Source organism: Dermacentor variabilis, chromosome 2 (assembly GCF_050947875.1).
Source record: "Dermacentor variabilis isolate Ectoservices chromosome 2, ASM5094787v1, whole genome shotgun sequence".
NCBI lineage: Eukaryota > Metazoa > Arthropoda > Arachnida > Ixodida > Ixodidae > Dermacentor > Dermacentor variabilis.
The window spans coordinates 76,025,977-76,049,133 of record NC_134569.1 but is presented as its reverse complement, the minus strand read 5'-3'; the positions used below and the strand labels follow the sequence as shown (position 1 = coordinate 76,049,133).

Sequence of the window (23,157 nt, the reverse complement as noted above, 5' to 3'; positions counted from 1 at the left end):
GGCTAGGATACTCTGTCCCACCCCTTGAGTCTGAAACCCGTCCAACGATCTTGTCGTCAGCGATACGCCAAGCACTAAGTATTCATCCATTGCCACGTAATATGCACCCCGAGCATGACAAAGGGCGGCGCAAAGCCCGTGTATGATACATTGGCCGCATGCTTGCAAACATCTCGGAAACACATACTTTATACACGGGCACATCACGCACTCAAGAAAGCTATACCTCGGTAGTTTTGTATGGCACCGAATTCCTGAGACACTCTGCTGCAATGCGCGGAACAAATGCCGCTTACGGAGAAATTCTCGGTGTTCCTCTTGCAATTCGATACGCCATCCGTGTTCCTGAGGAAATGTATATATTGACGGACTCGCAACAGGCATGCCGGGCGTTCCTATCAGGACATGGCATCCCGAGAGCGGCGCACCAAATTCTCAAGCAGATCCCGCAAAATACACTAACCACACCTCCCACATCCACTTACTCTGGACCCTTGGTCATACCTCGCTGCCGGGTAACGAACGCGCACATGTGGTTGCCCGAGAAATCTCCCTCCGGGCGACTCGACGTGGTGAGGCGACTAGTTCAGAGTGGGGGGATCCCTTGCTCCGTTACAAAGACATACTCCGTCATTATACACGCATTCGTCGCACCCACGCCGCACCACTGTCGTCCTTCTCGCGGGAGGAAGCAGTGGCATTACGCCAGTTACAAACCGCAACTTTTCCTAATCTTGTCTCTCTCAATAAATTCTACCCACACTGTTATGCAGATCTTTGCCCTGGCTGTGGCAGTTCGCCCACAATCTTCCACGTCACGATTAAGTGCATCTTTCCTCCCTTGCCAACTCTCTTTTACCCCCTACGCAACAAAGAGCTGTGGGACGATGCCCTCCGCGACGGACCTCCCGAGGTCCTCCGAGCTGTGACACAACGGGCTCGAAACATCGCCGGAATCATCTCAGGGACCCTGGACTGAGGGTTCCTCCCACACTACTCTCGCCATTCAAATATTATTAATAAAGATGTTTTACTCTCTCTTTCTCTCTCCAGGGGGGGGGGGTTAATTTGGTGCTTTGATGCATAAAAGAGCATTTTTGTTTTAAAAAAAAGTAAATTGAACAACAATGCATTATTCCGGCGAATTTTACGGCCCATATCTCGAAACTAATGCTATTCTGGAAATTCATTACAAGTGGATGCGCCTTGTAAACTCACCAGCTTCAATTCGTTAACTGCAATATGTGCTCGAATATAACTAATTAGGAGCTAATTACTTTAAAATTGTTGACTTGTAGTATATGTGTTTTGACTTCTCGTGGAAGTAATGTCCGCCTCTGACTAATTCCGTTCAAGGACTAGGATTATGTCATCTGCAACAGCCTATTTTTAGAATTTTCGTAAAATTTGAAAATGATCACCCCGTATATTGCGGGCACGCAATGGAGGCGACATTCTTTGCCACAGTTCTTGCCCTTTAAGTAGCTCATAACTATAGATAAATATTTAGACAGAGGCACGCAGGAAGACACAGTGGCAAAGGTGATACTGCATTAGAGCATTAGAAGATCTTGGGACCATGGCCTCGCATATCGCAGCTGCAAAAGGCCACAAAAGCTCTGCTGAGATATTTGAAGGCTACTGGATAGAATCAGCGTCTGTGATCTGGACTGAGTGACCGAACGATATACCCAGTAGACTTTCTTTTCTTTTAATCTTTCCGTCCCCTTTTCCCTTTCCCCATTGTAGGGTAGCCAACCGGGCTCAGTTCTGGTTAACCTCCCTACCTTTCCTTTATCATTTGCTCTCTCTCTCGCATTAGAGCACAGTGGATTACTATCCATTTATCTTCCTACACGCAATCGCAAGCATTGCGTATATATGTTTCGCCCAATATCTGCATAGGAAATCACAGGATTAAGTAATAGAATAGCTGTCACTGTCCATGACTCTAACTAACGGGTGCATAAATGTGGCTTTTTTTTTTTTACTTTCTCCATTCCGCCTCTGTTGGCGTGTTTAGGTTTTATAGGAACACTAGTGGGTGAACTAATGACGTGGAACAGCAAACCGCACCTGAGTGCTAAATAAATATCGCGAGCTATTTAGCTAAATAGCGCGAGCTGATGAGAACCAGCGAAAATGGCAGCGCAATTTGGCATCCACGACAAACCCGTTTTTTTTTTCTCCCCTCTTGTAGTATGTAATACTGCAAGGAGTCATTAAAGCGTCGATGACGTCTGTTCGAGCGAGCTCTTGTTAATACTTGCTCCATAGATAAATTGTACAATTCCTACAACCGTATTTACTTCACCATGGATCACACATAGAGGACTCGGAAGTCGGAATTACACAGCTGCAGACGCAAACACAGTCCGAAAGACAGCTCGTTGAAATGTCCTGACCACAAACCTACGGAACTCGTCACAAGGTCTCTGGAAATCGATAATTGAGCATTTGTTTTCGATTCTTTTCTTTTGTATTTTCTGAATCTTGTGGCAAAACTGCGGCTTCCGTTACAATAGTGAGGTTTACCCTTACCATTGAATAAATCTTGCTTCCGAATAGAACAGGCGACCCTAAAAAAAGGATCGAATGGTTTGCAATGAGACTCGTACGGGTCCTTCACGATAGTTGCCTCTGTCCATGTTGAAAATTCAGCTTGGCCAGTTATAGCAGAAGACCAAGAAAGGCACACGTTCTTTTATAATGTAGAGGCTTCGTCAAAAATTGGCTTGTTCAATATAAAGAATGGATTTGTAATTATTATTAATTAAGTATAGGTGATACCTACCAGTAAGTTAACGGGAAGCAAGAACTTCATGTTCTGTTTCCATTGCGGACCTCTGTCAATCTCCTCTCGTGGATACGTGCCATACGTTGAAGGCGACAAGAACAACAAGAACAACAACAAGATTGCACTTGACACCAAACCAACAACTGACGCCCGTGTCAACGTATCCCTTTCTTTGTTTTCGTCAGTATGCCGCGCTGACTTTTTCAGCGTGAACCCGTGCCAACTAGTGAGTTTACCCAACTCTTCTTGTACTTCTTCGCGACAGTGGATTTCCGTAGGTGCGGTGACAAATTAGTACATACCCTGATAGTTCTGTACAGGCGGAGGAATCGCTGACCTCGACTGCCAGTTTATACCCGCCTCTTCCAACATCATCATCATCAACAGACGAGATGCAACTCCAAATAGAAACCTGTTATCGGGTTACAGGATATGCGAATAAATTATTACATAATATCAAGATAATATGGCAATAGGTGTTACATGTGTTAGCATTACGTAATATTAATATGCAGCCTCATATACCCGTCGCCGGCTGCCAGACCACTCGTTCGCCACTCAGCACTGATGCACCACTATTTTTTGTGAGCATTTACATTTATAGGCGTTCAATATGATACTTTCGTCACATTGTCGAGTATTCTGTCTGCAGCGCCCGTCTGCATATATATATATATATATATATATATATATATATATATATATATATATATATATATATATCAGAGAAAACCGAGTGCCATCCCGTGAGAGATGTCCTCTGGCCACATACATGGGCCCAAAACAAGGCAAACAGCTTCCGTTTAGTTGTCGTAGCAGATGTAGCGTAAGTATAACCACCAAATTACAATATAACACACGGTTTGTTAATATACACGCTGTCCCAGCTAAAGGTAACCAAATCTTTAAAGAACGACAGAGTGTCCTAGTGGACCGAAACGAGCTCAGAGTGTTCAGGATCGCGCGACGTAGCCTGTGCTTTTTTTTTTTCGTTTTTGGAAAGTCAATGAATTAGTGTAAACTAATTCATAGCTTTTAAACTATTGGCTTCGGCAAGAAATTGCCGACATGAAAATTGTCGATCACATTTAAATATAGCCGACTAAAGCGCTTGCAACTAAGTATCATTCATAGAGCCTCTTCTACTTGCCCTCAAAGAAAGCCCGTGATGCTTGTGATGCTATTTTGGCACCCTCATACGACCTATCGGGCGCACGGAGCGAGCGGGGGTGATGAAGGTGTGTCGCGCTTCGACGTGACGTGGCATAAACATATAATTCGCTCCACTTGTGGAATGAATGAAGCCCGAACATACAAGGCAACAACAACAACAACAAAAAGAGAGCTCGGGCTAGTGTAAATATTGACCGCAGAACTTTTTAATCGGGAAGGAAAATGCAATTGTCACTTTCTTCTGTTCGTTCGCGATCGCATCTTACTACACTCCGTTCGATACACAGCAGTCAACGCTGTGGAAGCTACGCAAGAAGTTCTGTCAAGAAACGTTATCACTCCGCGCGTTCCGTCCACGCTTCGCTGAGCGCCAACAGCGTTCGCTCGCGCAGGCATTCGCGGGAGGCTCCTCGCGACGGGATGGGGAAAAAAAAACGAAAAGTACAACAAAAGTAAAAAATTATCTACAACAATGCATTAGCAGCCGTATACCACAGTGTGTTTATTTCTAAGGATTAAAACTTTTTTCATTCGATACTGAGCCTACGTTAAAAAAAACAGTTGCGCACAATTGCGGTGAAAAAACATCGAACTATATCCAACTGGGAACGAAGCCCCACTGCAAGAAGCCTCTGTAGCCTCCACATCGTCGACTGCAATGTATGGAACGGAGTACAGCGAGTTGCTGACGCGTGGTCTTGCGACCACCGGAAACGCAAAGCTCGTGCCGGACAATGCTGCAGAGACAAGCGGATGTAGTTTCTGGATCGGTCGTCTGGCAGTGCCGAAATAGTGGCGCTTTCACGCGCGCTCGTTTTTGTATTTCGCGGGCTTTCTTTAAAAGCAAGTACAAGAAGCTTCCACCAATGGTACTTACTTCCAAACACTTCAGTCGGCCATTTTTAAATGTCATCTACAACTTTCGTATTGGCACTTTCATGGTGAAGCAAATATTCAAAAGTTGGGCAATTAAGTTATACTAATTGACTTTGTAAAACGAAGAAGAAAAAAATACCGCAGACTACGCCGCACGATTCTCAACGCCACTGAGTTGGTTTCAGCTGGCCCTCTAGCACACTCCGTCGTTTTCAAAACATTGGTTACCGTTAGCTGGGACACCCTGTATATTACCGTCATGCAGTCTTGTAAACACCACCTTTACCATCGCCTCCCCTTCGTCATCCTGCTCGGAAAATGCCGGGCTTTGAGGCTCGGAAATGCCAGCATTTCGCTGTAGCGCTAGTTTCTGCCTTTGGCTTCTTCGAGAAGAGCACGGATGAGATTGAAGGACATCGTAGATTCATACCGGCCTCCCTACAACACACTCGACTTGTGTACAACACCCACCTATCGAACTGGGACTTCAGGGAATCCTTGCTTTTTTTTTTTTTTTTGCTCATAGAAATGGCGCCCGGTACGGAATGTCACGTGAAGACGGTACAGTCATCAATAAATTGCATTACGCAGCGCTAGTAATAGTAAATGTAATTGCCGGCGGTCTCTCATGGCTGTAAAGTCCAATCTCATTTCTTCCTTTTACCAGGCTATACAATCCATAATGACAAAGCCTTTAGTGCAATTCAAAAAGGCAGAGACGCGACAGAGACACACGACATCGACGCATTTGTGCGAGACGTGACTGGCACAATTCATGTAAACATCTGCGCGGACACTGCAACAATGTTCACTTGCTGAGTGGTTGTAGACTCGGCTACAGCAAGCATTACAAGGACCACGCCAACATACCTGCTCATCGCCGTGTCACACATTCGCGCAAGCACGAACGCAGATTTACCAATGAATACAAAGGCCCCCGTCGAAAACGTATCATGAGCGGGGATATCACGTTCATGGGTGCATCGGCGGCAGCTTTCAGAGCAAGGCCAACCTCCATGGAGCGAAAACGCGACCAACGCCGCCGCTAGGCGAAGGCCGCCCGTCTCCCGACGTCCAAAAACTGTCTCTTCGCCGTCGATCCACTCTTCCCAGCGTGTTCTCCCACTTGCTCGCCTGTCACGAGGTGATGGGGAAAGCCACATACACAAAGAAACCGCCGCTTGGTTGAAAGCTGTCACAAGGCTCCTTTCAGGGACAACCACGCACGCACAGGTTTCGCCGGCCGTTCGTCATTCGTCACTGTAACGAGGTGGTCAGCTTGGCGTCCCTCTGTGCGATGTAGCCGGGCGGCAGCGTAAGCTCCAAAGCCCCGTGGTGACACGGAGTGGTTCTCACGCTCACGGGCTGCGTCGGCTGGTAGGCGGGACTGAGCGGCCGCAGCGGAGTGATGATACGCGACGGCGGGTCAGCGGGTGCCCGGAGCATGTCATCTGCCTTCACCAGCATCTCCGTCAGTGGAGCCGGTGCCCCGGAGGCCTCGGTCGCGGCCCTGAACGCCACGTCGGGTTGTATGATGCCCTCGGAGTCTTGCGCTGAAATAGCACGTGCGCGAAAAACAAGCACACACTTTTGGCTGTCATGGGCACGTCTGATTTAAACGACGGGAGGAACAGCCGATTCAGCCCACGGACGAGAGTGACTATCATCATCATCATCATCATCATCATAAGCCTGTTATATGTCCACTGCATGACGAAGGCCTCTCCCTGCGATCTCCAATTACCCCTGTCCTGCGCCAACCGATTCCAACTAGCGCCCGCGAATTTCCTTATTTCATCGCTACACCTAGTCTTCTGCCGTTCTCGACTGCGTTTCCCTTCTCTTGGTAGCCATTCTGTAACCCTAATGGTCCGGCGGTTATCTAACCGGCGCATTACATGACCTGCTGACTCTGCTGAGCTGCAACGAATCACGCCGCGAGCAGCTGGAATATCCGGCGTCCTTCTGCGCAGCGTGATTCGCCGGCACTGAGGCACGCCATGTCTCGTCCTCGGAGGAAATCAGCAGTCCATTCTAGCTTGATCCAGCTCAACACAAGTACACAGTGCCGCAAAGTGGCTATAAGGCCATTTCTGAACAATTCCTTGTCTTTTAATCTTTCATAATTTTTGGTCTCTCCAGTTACTTCAAGACACTGTCTGTACGGACGCTAAATAAAGATAAAGGCTGCCAATCGTCGGGTTTTTGTTTGAGGAGACAAAACATGTCCACAAGCTCACAGGCGACAAGGATTGCAACAAAGGCTTTCTCTTTACTATACCCCCCCCCCCCTCCACCCTTCCGTCTAGGATGTTTGCGCGCACTGTCCAGCCGTCCGCACAGGTCCACTGGGCATTTCACCAGCTTATCAAACGCGCCAGCAGGCTGTACTCCTAGCTAGGCCACTAGGCAATAAGAAAGATTAAGTAAATTGTCCGTTACTCAAGAAAGAAGCTCCATGCACATCAGACTTTGATAAAAATTCTCCTGCCTATGCTTCGTCGCTATATTAAGCTGCATGCACCGAAATCCAGGCGTTCTATATTGCTCACTTTTAAATGTTACGTGATAGGACAAGTAAAAAAAAAAGAGGATAAGACACTCTTTAAGCAAATTAACCCTTCTGAATCTAGAAGAATACATTAGATTTCTGATTCTAATCGTGTGTGTGTGAAAAGAACTCGTGCTGACAGAATGCAACGCTGCAAAATGTGAGTTTCCAGTATAAGCAGCACATAGAGATTGGAAAGCAGGTTAGATTCTGTTCTGGTCCTCAAAGCCTGCAAAAGCTACTAGCAATGAGTGCACTCGACTGTCCGCCGCTCTGCGCCTGCAGAGAAAACACAAACTACGGTCGTTCTGATATGAAACGGAGAGCAACTCACTGGTCCTCAGCGCTGCTGCTGGCAGAGTTGCAGTGGGAACGCATAAGGTGGGAGACTTGCGTCGCGGCCTCCGGCAGCACATGATGCAGAGCACGGTCAGGGCCACTGCGGATGCCAGTATCACTACGAGGGCTATCCTGCACGCGATGCGTAGAGAACGCTTGTCTCCAAACGTAGCTCCAGGCCATTGGCGGTATACATGTGTCGATATTTTCAAACATCCGGAACATACTTTAGGCACGGCGTAGCAAAGCGTCGGCGCTACCGTTTCTTACTTAGTGATAGCCAAGCTGTAATGTCAAGTAACTTCTCTGCTGAGTAACATCATGGAACCGTAGCCTCCGAAAAAGGGCGGCACTCGAAGGCCAGGATGCATCGCATTTCACATTTCAGTCGACATTGCAGCATGGTCCATTGTGAGGCGTAGAAAATGCGCAGAAATTAATGTATGTGGTCGCCTAATGTGTTGGATGTTTGCGGGAACACTTGACTCTCTCGCATCCCCTGACGTTATTTTCCCCGCATGACCTCCGTCTTCCGGCGTTCGGCTTCCCTCGCGTGACACACACACGCGATACGGAGAGTCTGTGTCGTAGCTACGGCGACAGATGAGGCTGTAGTGTTCCGAAGCTGGCGCCACGTGACGGTGAGGATAACTCGGACGCATGAGGAACTCGCCGGCACCGCTACGGCTGCGAGACACCCGTCCGCTAAAGCCACTTCATCGGCATAGCAGTGACAATATGGAGGGGCCTTACTGTGCGCTCGTCAGTGCTGTCCGCGCGACACCCCGCGGAAGCCTTCCCGTTCGGCTACGGAGTGCGGCACCGACCAGGGCGAACACGCTCGCTCGAATGCGCTCCCGTTCGCGAGAATGCAACCGCGAACGACTTGGGCATTGGTGCTTGACATGGCCGAATATTACTCGCTTGGTATCCTTGCGTGGAGAGTTAAACTTCATTGACCGTCTTCCATTCTCGTACAGTCGAACGCGTTTACAACAAAGTGCTTGGGACTTCCGAAATCTTTCGTTATACGGGTCACTTCGTTGTAAAGGTCGCGCACCGCACCCCTCACAATAGAGCGCTAGGTATGTTCAACAAGAGAAAACCTTTATAATTCAAAAGGATGGACAAGTTGGCACGGTAACATATTCTTGGGTTATAGCGCGAAGGGACACAGACGAAGACTATAGAAGCAGACAGGACTAGCGCTCGTCCCGTCTGCTTCTATAGTCTTCGCATGTATCCCTCCGCGCTATAAACCAAGAAAACCTTTATTTATCGTGAATTCGAGAGCGACTTAGTGAGATAGATCGCAAATTTTATGTCCACACTTCACTGACGGAATGTGCGACCGCAACCTGCCTTAGGTTCAGGGCACGCGCCGCGGCGATAAGTGCGAGCTACGCAAGGTAAAGCTGCAGATCGTCGAATGCCGCTGTTGCCTCCCTTGTCGCCAAAATTATTGGTTTGTTTACATGTTCGCCATCACTGTTGCTTTGGTTGACATTCCGGTCCTTAGATGTTGTGGGTAGTCAGTTATGATTACACAATTCAGCAGCTGCCGCACCCGCTGCTGCGTTAAAACAAGCACCGTACAAGTTGAACGACTCCAGGAGCAGTGCCGCAGGATCTAACACTCGCCGACATCGACACGCTCTTCAAGCTTAAAGTGTGTTGCTGGAGCTGCCGTTAGTGCTAGCGCAGAGTGCAGCTCAGAGATTGGGATAGTGGCGGCAGCGCTACGTGGCGTTCGTTGTAAACGCGTTCACAATACATACGAAAGATAGGAATTCGGCGGGAACATAATTATTTCTTCGTTATGCAGGTCATTTCGTTGTACATGCGTTTGACTGTATAGGTATGCTTTCGTCGTCAGTCGAACTTCCTGGGCTATTCAGAGCGTTTGTCAGCGTGTTCCATTGCTTGTGTGCATATTTCGGCTATCTGGCATCCTTGTAGAGAAGAAGCAATATAGATGCCATTTTGCGTTCGCACTACTGGATACTATACGTCCTTTCTTACCTAGAGCGCGTCAGATCCCACATGTTATAGTTCAGTAAAATGAAAGCAAGGCATCGCTTTCCTGATGCCAAGACCTTTTTCCGCGATAACTACGACGCACAAGAAGCATGAGCTCAAATTAGCGTCGTTAGTGGAACAGAATTCCAGGACCAGCCTTAAGTCTTCAAGAAATGCGTCGTTACCAGATCTGTAAACCTGTATCAAGTGAAAACGTTGTCTTGCAGATATTAGCTTTGATCATGCACTACGTTACTTCTGGCACGTTATGTGGCAACAATTTATTTTCAGTACTGTGTAGTATATAGCGTGCTGTATAGCATAATACTGTGCAGTAGCTTGTCTTTCAGAGAACAGGATTATTTTGCGACTCTGGGAAGCTTCATCTGACTACAATGGAAAAATTCGCTACAGCTCCTTGTTTGTATATAGCCGATGATACGAAATGACCTCCGGATTTTTTTCTTAATCTAAAAACGAAAAAAGAAAAGAAAGCTTACCAAAAGTACCATGCTGGATGGAGGTACGCCAGGATCACACCCGAGGTCTCTTCTAAGGGGCTGCTTCGGTGTTCTGCGCCTCTGCTTTACATCCATACACGAACCAGATCCCTGCGATCTCACTGCGGCGGGTAAGCTGAAAGACACATATTTATTAAAATTATACTGATCGCAGTTTCTTCCGCAGATATGACACAAGTAAAACGACAGAATGCCTAAAGATCAGTAGTTATACATTTTAAGCGTATATTTAGGCTAGATGTTGCATTTCCCCCGCCCTCCTCAGAGGACTGTTATATGTAGTTCAGAATAATAATTATCGGTACAAAATACATCCTGTAGTGTAGCTGAGCGGAAATACGGGCGGGAAGAAACGAAGTGGGCAGGACAGCCTGTCCACTTCGTTTCTTTCCGCCCGTGTTTTCGCTCAACTACGCTACATGATGCACCAACTGGCGCAACAGTCTACGCTTACGAACAATATACATGACCTGGAGCGACATCTTCTAGCAGGATGATGTCGGTGTTTATCGATACCGAACCAAATGCGACTGCAACCAGTCTAACAGAAACACTGCATCTGAATCGTTAGCGAATATGTATCTCTTCTTTCCGGGGCATAGAAAGCGGCGTTACAAGAAGAAACGTCCGGATTCGGTCGACTTACACGCTACCGCGACTATTCGAGACTTAACGCGTCCTCTGTCTACTTTGTCTGTCGTGCAACAAAGCGGGCGCGTGGGGAGGGGGGAGGGGGTGCTTTGTTTCGTCGTTCCTGTGCTCCAGTGTCGAAATGAAGAACCTACTCGAGAACATAAACAAAAATGAGGAGTCCTGTACATCCACATTAGTAAAATGGCTGTATATCAGAAAGGGGCTAAACACACTTCTAACTGTATTACCTCGTCTTGTTGCTTCGTGACGTTCACGTGTATATGTCAGAGCTCTTGAGGCGATACAATTACCGTTCGGTATATGTACGCGTATGACCCCGTTAAACACAAATCAGCTAAAGCCACAACCACCCTCTTCTCCTTCTTCTTGAATAACAGGTAAATTTCTGGGTGATCGAGAAAGGAGAAAATTGAGAAAATTCTTGCATATTCAGAGCAATTAGAGCTTGGCTTCAGTAAGAATATTCCCGTCCTGCTTTCCTTTGGAGCTTCCACGTTAAACTGCCGCCAGCGAAACACTCGCAAGTGGCTATGAGCAACTAGCGAAATTTAAACAAAAATCTCTGCGGCCGGAGATCAAGAAATGACAACAAAGCCGCGTAGCAGGGGAGCTCCCTCGAGTTCAATAATCGTAGGGGCGCTGGAGAAACGTTCGCGAAACGTTCGCCGAAAAGGCGCTACTGGTATCGGTATACGTAAAAAAAAAAAAAAGTTGTAGTCACATCGTGCGTTCAATATAGGAAAGTATCGTCACTTAACTGAGCGCAAATTCTGCGCCGAAACTTGCTTGCTGGTTGAAATGAAACAACCCCTCGAGCAAGAGGTCGAGCCCGAAACTAAGTTTCTGCGTTGATGCCGCACTGACCACCGTAGCATGAAGGGGGCTCCGTGGCACATCGACCGTTCACGTCAGCCCTGGACCGCTCGGTATATACATTGAGCCGCAGCCCACGTGCCCCTGGCGTACGTGACTCGGCGACGGGCCGGCAGGCTTGTGCACGACAGTGTTATATAGCGCTGCCCGATGTTGATGGGCGAACGAAAACGCGAGCAGGAGTGCAGTGCGCAGTGTTGTCAACGTCTGCCGTTTTCCTGCGGAACGGATCACTGCTTTCCTGGCCGCGTCACTCAAGGGCGTATAGAACGAGGGCTCTAAGCACGCCCGTCACGTGGACTTTGAGGGCAACGCGCCATCAAAACCCACGGGATTTGGAGCCCTTTTACTCTGAAAGCCCTGCTCTGCCACCCGTTGCTTTTCAGCCGCTTACAACGGCTGTTACATAGATATCCGTGGCGGAGAAAGTCTTATCGCATGCTGCTCGCGTTTTGATTACCTTGAAAGTGAGCCATGGCTCACCCTTACAAGTCTTTAAAAGATACTTACCTGAATGTGATCTCGATCGAATCGCCACTTGCAGTTTCCATGCGAGAGATACCTATATAAGCTGCCTTGCCAACGACTACGGTTCGCGTATGCAGCATTTTTAATGCATTAGGGTAAAAGTGATTTCATACTCACCGGCTGCAAAAAATCGAGCAAGCGTCCCAACTTCCCCCTCGACAATCTCTGCAGAAATAAGAGGGCTAGCAATAGGGAGAGAGCACGTTGCTTGACGTTCTTATATTTCTCGTGACCACAATGTAAATTCGAAGTGGTAGTTGAAATGACATGTCCTTTTCTGTCAGCATCTAAAACCACGTCGTCAGAGACGGCTGGATAGAGCACGGCATTTGGGGGAGAAGGTTTCTCAAAAAAATGTTCTGCGATTGAAGTGTTGTCAACGTTAATGAGAAAGAAAAAGAGAGGCAGAAGGGTCTGCTATCAACAGGTGGATGAAGCTTTAAAACGGTGTTTGGGCCATCCACCTTTTAGCGTCCTTTAGCGGCGTTAAGTCTCCACGCTGTCCACGCCTTTTCAGAGCTTGTGTTTCTTTTAGGCCTCGAGAGGCAGGAAAGAACAGCACCATGGGGCATTGCGGGCTCTATAGACGAAGACGAGTAACGCTCCGTCTGTGGCTGGGGCCATGCTGTCCTAGACATCGGGTCAATGAGGGTCCAGGCTCCAGAGTCGGTACACTTCTTACTCTGAAGATTACAAGCACCATAGAAAACCAGAGGCTTTCCTATCGTCGTTTAGGGGTGCTCAAAAGTACACATAGCAGTCCGGCGTCCAGCGCTGTGGTATCGCTCAGGGAACGTCTCTGTTTCTCTCTCCCCCTCTCTTTTCACGCCAAAAGAAAGGCTTAGCGCACGGCCGCCGTCTTTGTGTCTCGCACGTCGGGAGAGTGCAAAAGCCGAGGATTATGTTTGGTGCACGTTGCATGGCTCTGTACCAAGCCATGTATAAATGTATCCGTTGCAGGCGCTTTATATAGATAGTTTCTTCGACATGTTCGGAAAGCAAACTCTCCAGTAAGTTTGCTCTAATGACAGTATTTTATTTATTTATTTATTTATTTATTTATTTATTTATTTATTTATTTATTTATTTATTTATTTTCTTGTCATCTGACGAGGAAAAAGGAATTCGTGTTAGTTGGACATAGACGACCTTCCAGACATGTACAAACGAGACCAAAAAAAAAAAAAAGAAAAGAGTTTGCGTCTAAAAAAAAAGAGACTAACTCCACATTAACTGGTTGATGTGAACTCAAAGGGCGTTTCCCGCTAACTTGTACTTCTGTCTGCTTAGGCAACAAGGGCACGCTTCAATTCCCCCATACAGGTTTCTTTCCTTTTTCTTTATTTTTTTAAAGCGAAGCTTTCTTGCTCAGCTCGAGCAAAGAGAGAGACAGAGAGAGCTTTTATTGTTTAAGAGGACTTTCTTGGAATGGTCGGAGCCCCTTTAGTCCAGCGCCCCACTGGCCTCGGCCGCCCACTTGACCTATCTTATGAAGGTCTGTTGTCCCGCCGGTCTGCGCTGGTTGGCTGTGTCTCCCACTGTTCCACTGGGTGGCGTGTTTTATCAAACGGATGTGATACACAAGCCCATTTAATGTTTTGTAGTGTTGGCGTGCCGCCGCATCACGGGCAGTCAGGCCTGTAGCGAGTGGGGAACATGGTATTTTGTATTTTAAGATGGGGGAGGGAGTGAGTAATAAATTTAATACACCGGTTTTGAATTTCGCGCCAGCTGGCAGCTTTTTTTCCACTGAGTTGTGGCTGAGATGGAGGGTTCTTTTTTTTTTTTTCGCTGTACTCTGATGAGCGAGAATCTCTCGGTCGTTCGTTGGAATGGGGTTATTGCGGTGTCCTCCCGGGACCGTCCCAGTCCAGTCTGCCCGGTTAATAATCCCTCGGGCTAGCGAATCGACCAGTAAATTCGAAAAAATTCGATGAAATTTGTTGTACGTATCTCGCCTTTATAACACCGAACCGCGTTTAACGGATGGCCGCGCCATCTAAAATTGGCAAAGCGAACAACTAGTTTACGAGTTTGCCGCTTCGAGCGTAGAATTTTATATACTTACTAGAAAAACTGTGGAGCTAGTGTCTATTGGAAATGCAATCAGGGTGATCCAGTCAGCATTGAAATGATGGTTAGTACATGAATTTGGCCTAAACTTCGCCCTTTTGGCTTCAAACGGCTCTGGAACTGCAAACTCGTCGTATTCAACAAAGTACGGCATTATAATTACTTAAATAAACATTAATAAAATTGTTCGACAGCATAATTCGTACACAGGACCTCTAGCACACAAGAATGGTATTGAAACCATTGCCCCAAGGACGCATGCGTCGACAAGCGACATGAAACACCCTTTCCCACGAGCAGGCCAGCGCGTTGGGTCACTTGGCGCGTTTCGATCCGCAATTGCACTAAAGAAGAAACCGACGCATCAGGAACGCAACGAGTGCAACACGACACTATGGATTACCACTGAAGTTTTAAACAAATAACACACACACCCAGATATATATATATATATATATATATATATATATATTATACTTCCTGCAGGTAAATATGTGTATATAATATTCCAATTGTCCACAATTCACTGCAAATGAAATAATTTGTCCGTATAACATTCTGCTCTTTAGTACGAATATTTATACCTCGAAAACCACACTTCACACACGCACGCACTTGGTTCGTGAGCAACTAACACCAAGAATGATTCGCTTTACGTTTAGATGTCAACTGGAGTTGAGTCTGCCTGTCTTTTTCTTTTGCTTTCTTTTTCTTCTGCTTGATATCGACGAGCCATTCTTTCAATTTAGGAGCGGAAGGGGCTGGACGTGCTAGATTAATCACTGGGCACCCTCTGCCTGGGGTAAAATAGTTAAATGGCCACAACTACTGGCAAATATTACAACGCTTCCTGCAGTTGGTCAATAAAGCGAGCTCTCATACTCTTGAAAACATGAATATGTGTGATCTGAATACGTGAATACGAGTGCGTGAAATCTCCTTTGGCGGTGAAGCCTTCATCGTACCTAACACTCCGTGCCATGGAGTGACACGAATAAGCATTTCTTGCAACTTGAACCAGCTTTTTCTTATTTTCTTCTTTTTTTTTCACTTTCGGTCGATGCAGTCGGCATTCGGCAGACACGCTTCGCCGCTTTATAACGCTTTCATGTCGCGGCCTCACCAGTGAGATAGCGTGACTCCGGAACACTTATAAATGCCCACGCCTGAGAGTGCCTTCTGGGGCGTATTGATTGCAGAAAACGAAGTGTGAGGAGTGCAGAATACGGACTATGTGGCTGCAAGCGAGGAAATATTCTGTCGTGTCACGCAATAACGTCACGCGATCCTTGGAGGAGGTGCGTGAATATTTCTCATTCCGGACTATCGCAACGAACACCTTGGGCGCTATAACGTAAATCTATTCCAAACTGTTTCCATTCTAATTCTGCAGTCAGCCTTCGACGATTGGTCAAAACATTTTCGGGGCGACCCCCGCTTCGCCTGTTTATCACGCGACGCCACGGAAACCGCAAGAACTCCCCACCTGATATGACGTGCACACGCTGGTTATGCATGATTAGACCGAAAAAAAGAAAAATAATTATTCATGATCAGACGCCTTTCCGCCATTAGCCCTCTGCTATCGATCAAATGTTTTCGGCTGCGCCCACTACGACTGTCGGTCATGCAATGTCACAAAACCGCCAAACTAACCGCGTCAAAGTGACGTGTACGCGTTAAAGAAGCATTACGATGCCGAACGAAACTGATTTCTTGCTCTGAATAGCAGGAGACTGCCCCGTTCCGAGAGGAATAGAAGACGGGGACCCGACGATCGCTCTGGCACTGGCTGCTCAGAGCTGCCGGGGAGCATGAATTTATTTGCGTGTAATAAAAATTTTTGCGTATCAGTATAATGTTATCGAGCCCTTTCGACACGTACACCACATCGCTATGCCCACTTTTCTTCGCTGAGGGTTCGCTTTAGTGGCATTTTTAACCTTCCGTTGCACACCGCCACGATTTTCGACCAGCCACCGCAAGCTAAGTAAGGGGAAGCTGACCAATCGCAGACCCCGGCACTACCCTTCTCGTCCGGTTATCTACTTTCACTGCGCTGGCTCGGCCACACCGAAACCCTCTCCACTTCAGCATGCGCCTTGTCTCTTGTCAGCCACTTAGATCAGAAAAAAAACTGTTCAGTGTAGGTAATACTATTCACTTTGAAAGCAAACAACAGTGACCATCTACAAACGAAGAGAGCTTTTGATTGGTCTCGTCAAAGAACGCTGCAGGTTACCGCCCGATATTTGCGATGTTGGTACGTAAATTTGGCGCCAGGAGACTGGAATAAAAACAGATTGAAATAGTTTGACGTTTTATGGGCCATATTTTTTCTTAAACCTAGCGTCATGAGCCCTATAGCGATTTTTGTAGCACTATGCACATTTATTGGTAGCCCATACAGCACAGCATACTCTAGAAATAAAGCACTAGGAATGGTGTATAGAGAGAGAGAGAGAGAGAGAGAGAGAGAGGAAAGGGGAAAGGCAGGGAGGTTAACCAGAGAATAAGATCCGGTTGGCTACCCTACACTGGGGAGAGAGGGGAGGGGGAGGTAAAGTGGTAACAAAGTAGAGATAAGGAAAGGAAGGAGCCTAGATACACAGTCACCATCGGTCACTGGCACCGAATACTGTCATCGCACAGCACAGTGACACTTGCCACACTATCAACATTTGTTCAGGCTACAGCCGCCTGTCCAATCCTGTCACCCTCAAAAACCGCAACAGTGCCCTCGTCGCCCTCTGCTGCGATGGCTTGTGATGGCGGTATTGTAAAATAAGTTCCTCTGTGAGAGGTCTTTGGTCAAAGCGCGCTATCGCGGTTGCGAGTGATTGTCTCTGTAAATTATATCGAGGACAGTCACAAAGAAGGTGTTGAAAAGTCTCCTCGTTACCACAGTCCTCACACGTGGCGTCGTCGGCCCATCCAATTCGGTAAGCGAAAGACTTGGTGAAAGCCACCCCTAGCCATAGTCGACAAAGCAGGGTAGCTTCGCGACGGCAGAGTCCAGCTGGAATACAAAGGCGTAGAGAGTAGTCAAGATTGTGGAGTCGGTAGTCGTGAAAACTTCCAGCGTTCCACAAGGAGAACGTGATGTCACGGCTGATCATTCGAAGTTTTCGAGCGGCATCTGTCCTTGATAACGGTATCGGCTCCTCTTCGTCCCCTTGAAGAGCCGACCGAGCAGCGTTGTCAGCGTGTTCATTCCCTATGACTCCGCAGTGACTTGGAAGCCACTGAAATGTCACGTGGTGTCCTTTCTCAGTTAAGGCATGAATGAGTTCTCTAATCTCAAATACCAGTTGTTCGTGTGGTCCGCGCCGCAGGGCCGATAGCAAAGATTGCAGTGCAGCCTTCGAGTCACTGAATATTGACCACCTTCGAGGTTGCTCTTGGCTGACGAGACGAAGTGCAGCGCGAAGGGCTGCAAGTTCCGCGGCCATCGGTGTCGTTGGGTGACATGTCTTGAAACTGATGGTGGTGGCTTTCGCTGGGAAGACCACGGCTCCAGAGGAACACTGGAGAGTTGTCGATCCATCAGTATAAATATGTACGTGTTCGGCGTACTTCTCGTGCAAAAGGAGCAGAGTTAGTTGTTTAAGAGCAGGTGATGACAGCGCAGATTTTTTCCTGATTCCTGGTACGGTGAGGCGCACTGCGGGTCGAGCCAAACACCATGGAGGAATCGATGGCTTAGTTGCGGGGGTGAAGCCTGACGGGAGGCAGGTGGAATACTCCGAAATCGTAGTACAAAATGCTGCCTGCGGCCTTTCTGACGGTAGTGTTGCCAGATGGTGGGAACAGGCACGGGCAACGTGCCGAATGTGCACTCTCAACACTTCTACCGCAATGTGTGTTTGTATAGGTTGGTCCCGAGCAATCGCAATAGTCGCTGCTATCGATGTGCATTTTGGCAAACCAAGACAAACCCTGAGAGCCCGAGCTTGAATAGCCTGTAGAGCACGGAGATTTGTCTGGCAGGTGTTGGTCAGTACGGGCAAACTGTATCTCAAGAAGCCCAGAAAAAGAGCCCTGTACAATTCCAACATTGCATGCACTGACATTCCCCAAGTCTTTCCTCCCAGAAACTTGAAAAGTTGGGAGATTGCTGTCAGACGCTTCTTCAAGTAGGTCACGTGGGGGCTCCATGAGAGATCTCTATCAATGATTATGCCAAGAAATTTGTGAGTCTTCTCATAAGAAATTAACTGGCCATTTATTGATATGGCGTAGGGTGTCATTGGTTTGCGAGTGAACGCCATCAGTGCACATTTGTCTGACGAGATTTCAAGACCTTGGTTGCGGAGGTATATAGCTATTAGAGTAGCAGCTTTTTGAAGTCTTGCACGTATCTGAGGACGTGTCACACCTGAGGTCCATATACATATGTCGTCGGCGTACATTGATATCTTGATCGCTGCTGGCAGATGATCAACGAGACCAATGAGTGTGAGGTTGAATAGGGTAGGGCTTAGTACACCGCCTTGAGGAACACCTCGGTACGTGTAGTGTAGTGCGGTTTTACCATCACCGGTACAGACAAAGAAAGATCTCATAAAGAGGTAATGAGAGATCCATTGGAAAACTCGACCACCTAGACCAACCATCTCAAGAGCATCGAGGATAGCCTCGTGAGATACGTTATCGTATGCCCCCTTGACATCCAAGAACAAAGCTGCACATAATCTTTTGCGTGACTTTTGAAGCTGGACGTACGTAGCGAGATCAACAACACTGTCTACTGAAGAGCGATCTCGACGAAAACCAGCCATGCAATTCGGTAACATGTTGTAGTGCTCCAGGTACCACTCCAAGCGGGCAAGGATCATCTTTTCCATTATCTTTCCCACACAGCTGGCCAGCGCTATTGGGCGGTATGAGGTGGGTTCAAGTGGGGACTTGCCTTGCTTCAGGAGAGGGACCAAGCGGCTTATCTTCCATTCTTCGGGAACCATGCCATCCTGCCAAGATAAGTTGTAGAGATGTAACAGTTCTCTCCGTGCGCCATCACTCAGGTTGTTCAAGGCGCGGTAGGATATTCCATCTGGTCCCGCGGATGAAGAACGCCTGCATAGAGCAAGAGCCGCTTCTAGTTCCTCCAATATGAAAGGAAGATCCATGCGGCCGTCACGTGAAACAGGGATGCGACTGGGGGCTCGAAAGCCTGGACCGGGTGCTTGGCCAGCGATCCTTGCACAAAAGTCTTCTGCAACATCAGCCTCTAGCCGCCCCTGGAAGAGCGCCAGCGCTTTGAATGGGAAGCGTTGTTCAGGGAAGGAACGTAGACCACGTATGGTTCTCCAGATGTGGGAAAGTGGCTTTCGGGGGTCTAGTGACTGGCAAAATCTTGCCCAACGTCGAGATGCCAATCTATCCATGCGACGTTGAAGTTTCTTTTGTAGTCGTCTGGCTGTCCTAAGGTCTTCGATGGATTTTGTACGCCGGTAACGCCGCTCCGCACGACGACGGAGTGCACGAAGTCGCTCCAACTCTATATCCAATTCCGTGTGCTTCGACGAAACCGTGACCGTGCGCGCGGCGTGTAGCATTGCAGACTTGATTGCTTCCTCTAATCCAGAGGACAAGCCCTCTCGACAAGCATCCTCCATGGTGGAAGTAAAAGTGGTCCAGTCAATTAATCGAATGGTGTTCCGTGGGGTGGGACTGGACATTCCTTTGATGACAAGGTATGTGGGAATATGATCACTCCCGTGTGTCTCGATATCCGAAAACCATTTAACATATCTTGTGAAACTGCTGGAGACGAAAGCTAGGTCAAGACAGCTGCCATAATTCACGCCTCGTATAAACGTTGGGCTGCCGTCATTCAGGAGTGAAAGGCCGTGGTTACAGGCGAAATTTGCAAGTCTTTGCCCTCTTGCATTTGTTCTTGCGCTTCCCCATGCTATATGGTGCGCATTAAAATCTCCGATGATGACATATGGGGCAGGGCACACAGACAAGATGTTCGTTAATCGTTTGGGATCAAAAACACTTGAAGGCGATACATAAACGCCAACAAGTGTAAACATGAGTTTGCCCTTTTTAATTGTTAGGCAAACGTATTGATTTTTATCATGAGGCGGAATCGGCTGGCGAACATATGTCAGTTCTTGACGAAGAAAAACGATGACTTTGCTGCATGCATTAGTTGTTGCGGATATAACAGCTTCGTATCCCGATAATCTGACTGGTTTTGACACATTAGGCTCACATATGACAATGACTGGGAACAAATGAGTATATATATACTGACTAAAATCCGAAAGGCGTGATTTTAGTCCTCTTGCGTTCCATTGTATGATTGACGCTGCCTTGACTTCCTCTCGAAACGATGGGCGATGGCTGGCCATGTCTCTATTCGAGGCACTCAAGCACTGGGTTTAAGGCGTCCAGTACTTTCAGTGCATTTTGAGCAGACGTAGTTCCAAGGTTCGACAGAATCACTCGAATGGCATCTATGAGGGGACGCAGCATTGAAAGGACTTGATGATCTGCTTTAGGCGTGGCATCAGCAGCAGGAGCACGCTCCCGAGCGGGCTTGACAATCTGTAGTTCTGTGGGAGATTGCTGGCTTGGAAGCGCAGGCCATTCTTCTTGAGACAAATTCCTTTCAGGCGACTTCCTTGTGCTGTTCAGCCCCTTTTTGGCCTGATTGGAGAAAGTGGGTGCTACAATGGAAGCGGCCCTCTCCTTTCGCGGCTCTGCCTTTTTTGAGGCGGTTCGGTGACGCCGACGCCGACGCCGGATCGTTGCAGCAGCCTCCTTGTGTGTCGAATTGTCCCGAACCATTTGCTTGAGAACAGCGACCGCTTTCTTGATGCGAGGGCAGTCCCTAGACGAGGCAGCATGGGAACCATTACAGTTGCCGCACTTTAGGACAGTAGCCCGGCACGTCTCCTCCGCATGAGGTTCAGCACAACGGGGACATAGTATCGAGTTTGGGCAGACACCCTTGACATGTCCAAGCCTGATGCACTGATGGCATTGAAGAGGCTTTGGTATGAAGGGCCGAACAGGGTGTCGGAAGTGACCGACTTTGACGTGTGTTGGTAAGCAATCTCCTTTGAAGATCAGTTTGACGCAGCGCGATGTTCCAAGGCGGCTCACACGCGTGATGACAACACCCTCACTTGCTGGTTTGACGAGGATAGGCAAGTCCGCGTTGGGAATGGCGACATCGATGTCATAAATGACACCTGCTGTGGATGCGTCATCCATCGGGATATATGAACGCACTTTGATGCGCCCTAGCACCGAGATTTGCTTCAGTTTTTCGAGCGCACTCCCGTTGGTAACATCGATTGCGAGGACATTTTTGCGTGCATTTATCCGAATATCCTTAATTTCATTCGGCACGACCCCTTCCAAGAAAACAGATAGTTCTTGCCTGTTGAGCAGTCGGAGGTTGTTTGAGGGCTCTTCGGGTACGAACACGATGGCGTGAGGCCAGCGTTCAGGCCTTGACTTCAACGTCGCCGTGCTCGCTTGCGTTGATGGGTTCGCGTTGACAGTCCTCCTTTTGGCCCTCTTTCTGCGGACAGTGATGAAGCTATCATCCGATGAGTCTTCATCCGACATCGAGTATAGCTCAGTGTCTTCGGTGTCACTGAGCACGCTTCCTCTCTTCCTCGTGAGGGACGGCCTTGATGACCGCTGGCCAGGAGGGCCTCTGGAAGGCTCCGCGTCCATGGCCACAAAACCGGGAGCCGAGGCACCAGGAAATTCCGAAGACTTCGCCAAAAACCAGAGAACACAGATAGAAGCGTTCTAAGAAGAAGGCACTTCGTCGTCGTCTCATCAATGGTGTATAATTGCCCACTAAGCCAATATAGGCAAGGTTATCTGTCTGCTCCTCACTAGTCACCTAAGCGTGTGCTCTGACAAGTCAATAATTATTCGGATGGTATGCGTGCGCGAATATTTCAGACCTGTTACGCGGGCCAGAATATTTGTATATATGCGCACATATTATAGGCCATACTATATCAAATAAATACAATCTCATACTGTATACTAGGGCGCTATAACGTAAAACTATTTCAAACTTTGCCATTCCAATTCTGAAATCAGCGCTCCGCGATTGGTCAAAAACTTTTTTGGACCGCACCCATTTCACATGTCTGTCACGCGACGTCACGAAAACCGCGATAGCTCCCCATCTGATATGACGTGTACACACTGATTATGCATGATTTGACCGAACAAAAGAAAAATAGGTATTTCTGATTCGACGGCTTTTCGCCATTAGCCCTCGGATATTGGTCAAGAGTTTTCGGGCTGGACGCACTTCACCTGCCTGTCACGCGACGTCACAAAACCGCAAAAACTAACCGTGTCGAAGTGACGCGTACGCGTTAAAGATGCATTAATATGCCGAACAAAACTGAATTTTCTTCTGAATAGCATTGTCCCGTTCGGAAAGGAATAAAAAATGGCTGCCGCCGATCGCTCAGGCACTGACATGGGTTTATTTGGTTGTAATAAAACTTTTTGCGTAGCCGTGTAACGTGTTCGAGCCCTTTCGGCACGTTTACGACCTCGTTCTGCCAACTCTTCTTTGCCGAAGATCCGTTTTAACGTCATTCTTAAGATTCTGTTGCATGCCGCCGCGATTGTCGACCAGCCACTGCGAGCTATGTAAGGGGAAGCGGACCAATCGCAGACGCCGGCACCACCCTCTTCATCCGGTTGGTAAAAATTAGAGCAGGGTGGATTAAGGTTCAGCTGTGAAGGTCACGTGA

General features: G+C 47.9%; 1 protein-coding gene across 1 annotated transcript; it reads right to left on the bottom strand.

Annotated features, from left to right (window-relative positions):
- Window positions 1-4,998: 4,998 nt before the first annotated feature.
- Window positions 4,999-12,554, bottom strand: LOC142570883 (uncharacterized). Its single transcript, XM_075679189.1, has 4 exons — window positions 12,449-12,554; window positions 10,256-10,391; window positions 7,732-7,868; window positions 4,999-6,399 (listed from the first exon to the last, which is right to left on the bottom strand). Exons 3-4 carry the CDS (start codon window positions 7,811-7,813, stop codon window positions 6,104-6,106), a joined length of 378 nt encoding a protein of 125 aa, XP_075535304.1. The 5' UTR covers window positions 7,814-7,868; window positions 10,256-10,391; window positions 12,449-12,554; the 3' UTR covers window positions 4,999-6,103.
- Between the last annotated feature and the right edge of the window lie 10,603 nt (window positions 12,555-23,157).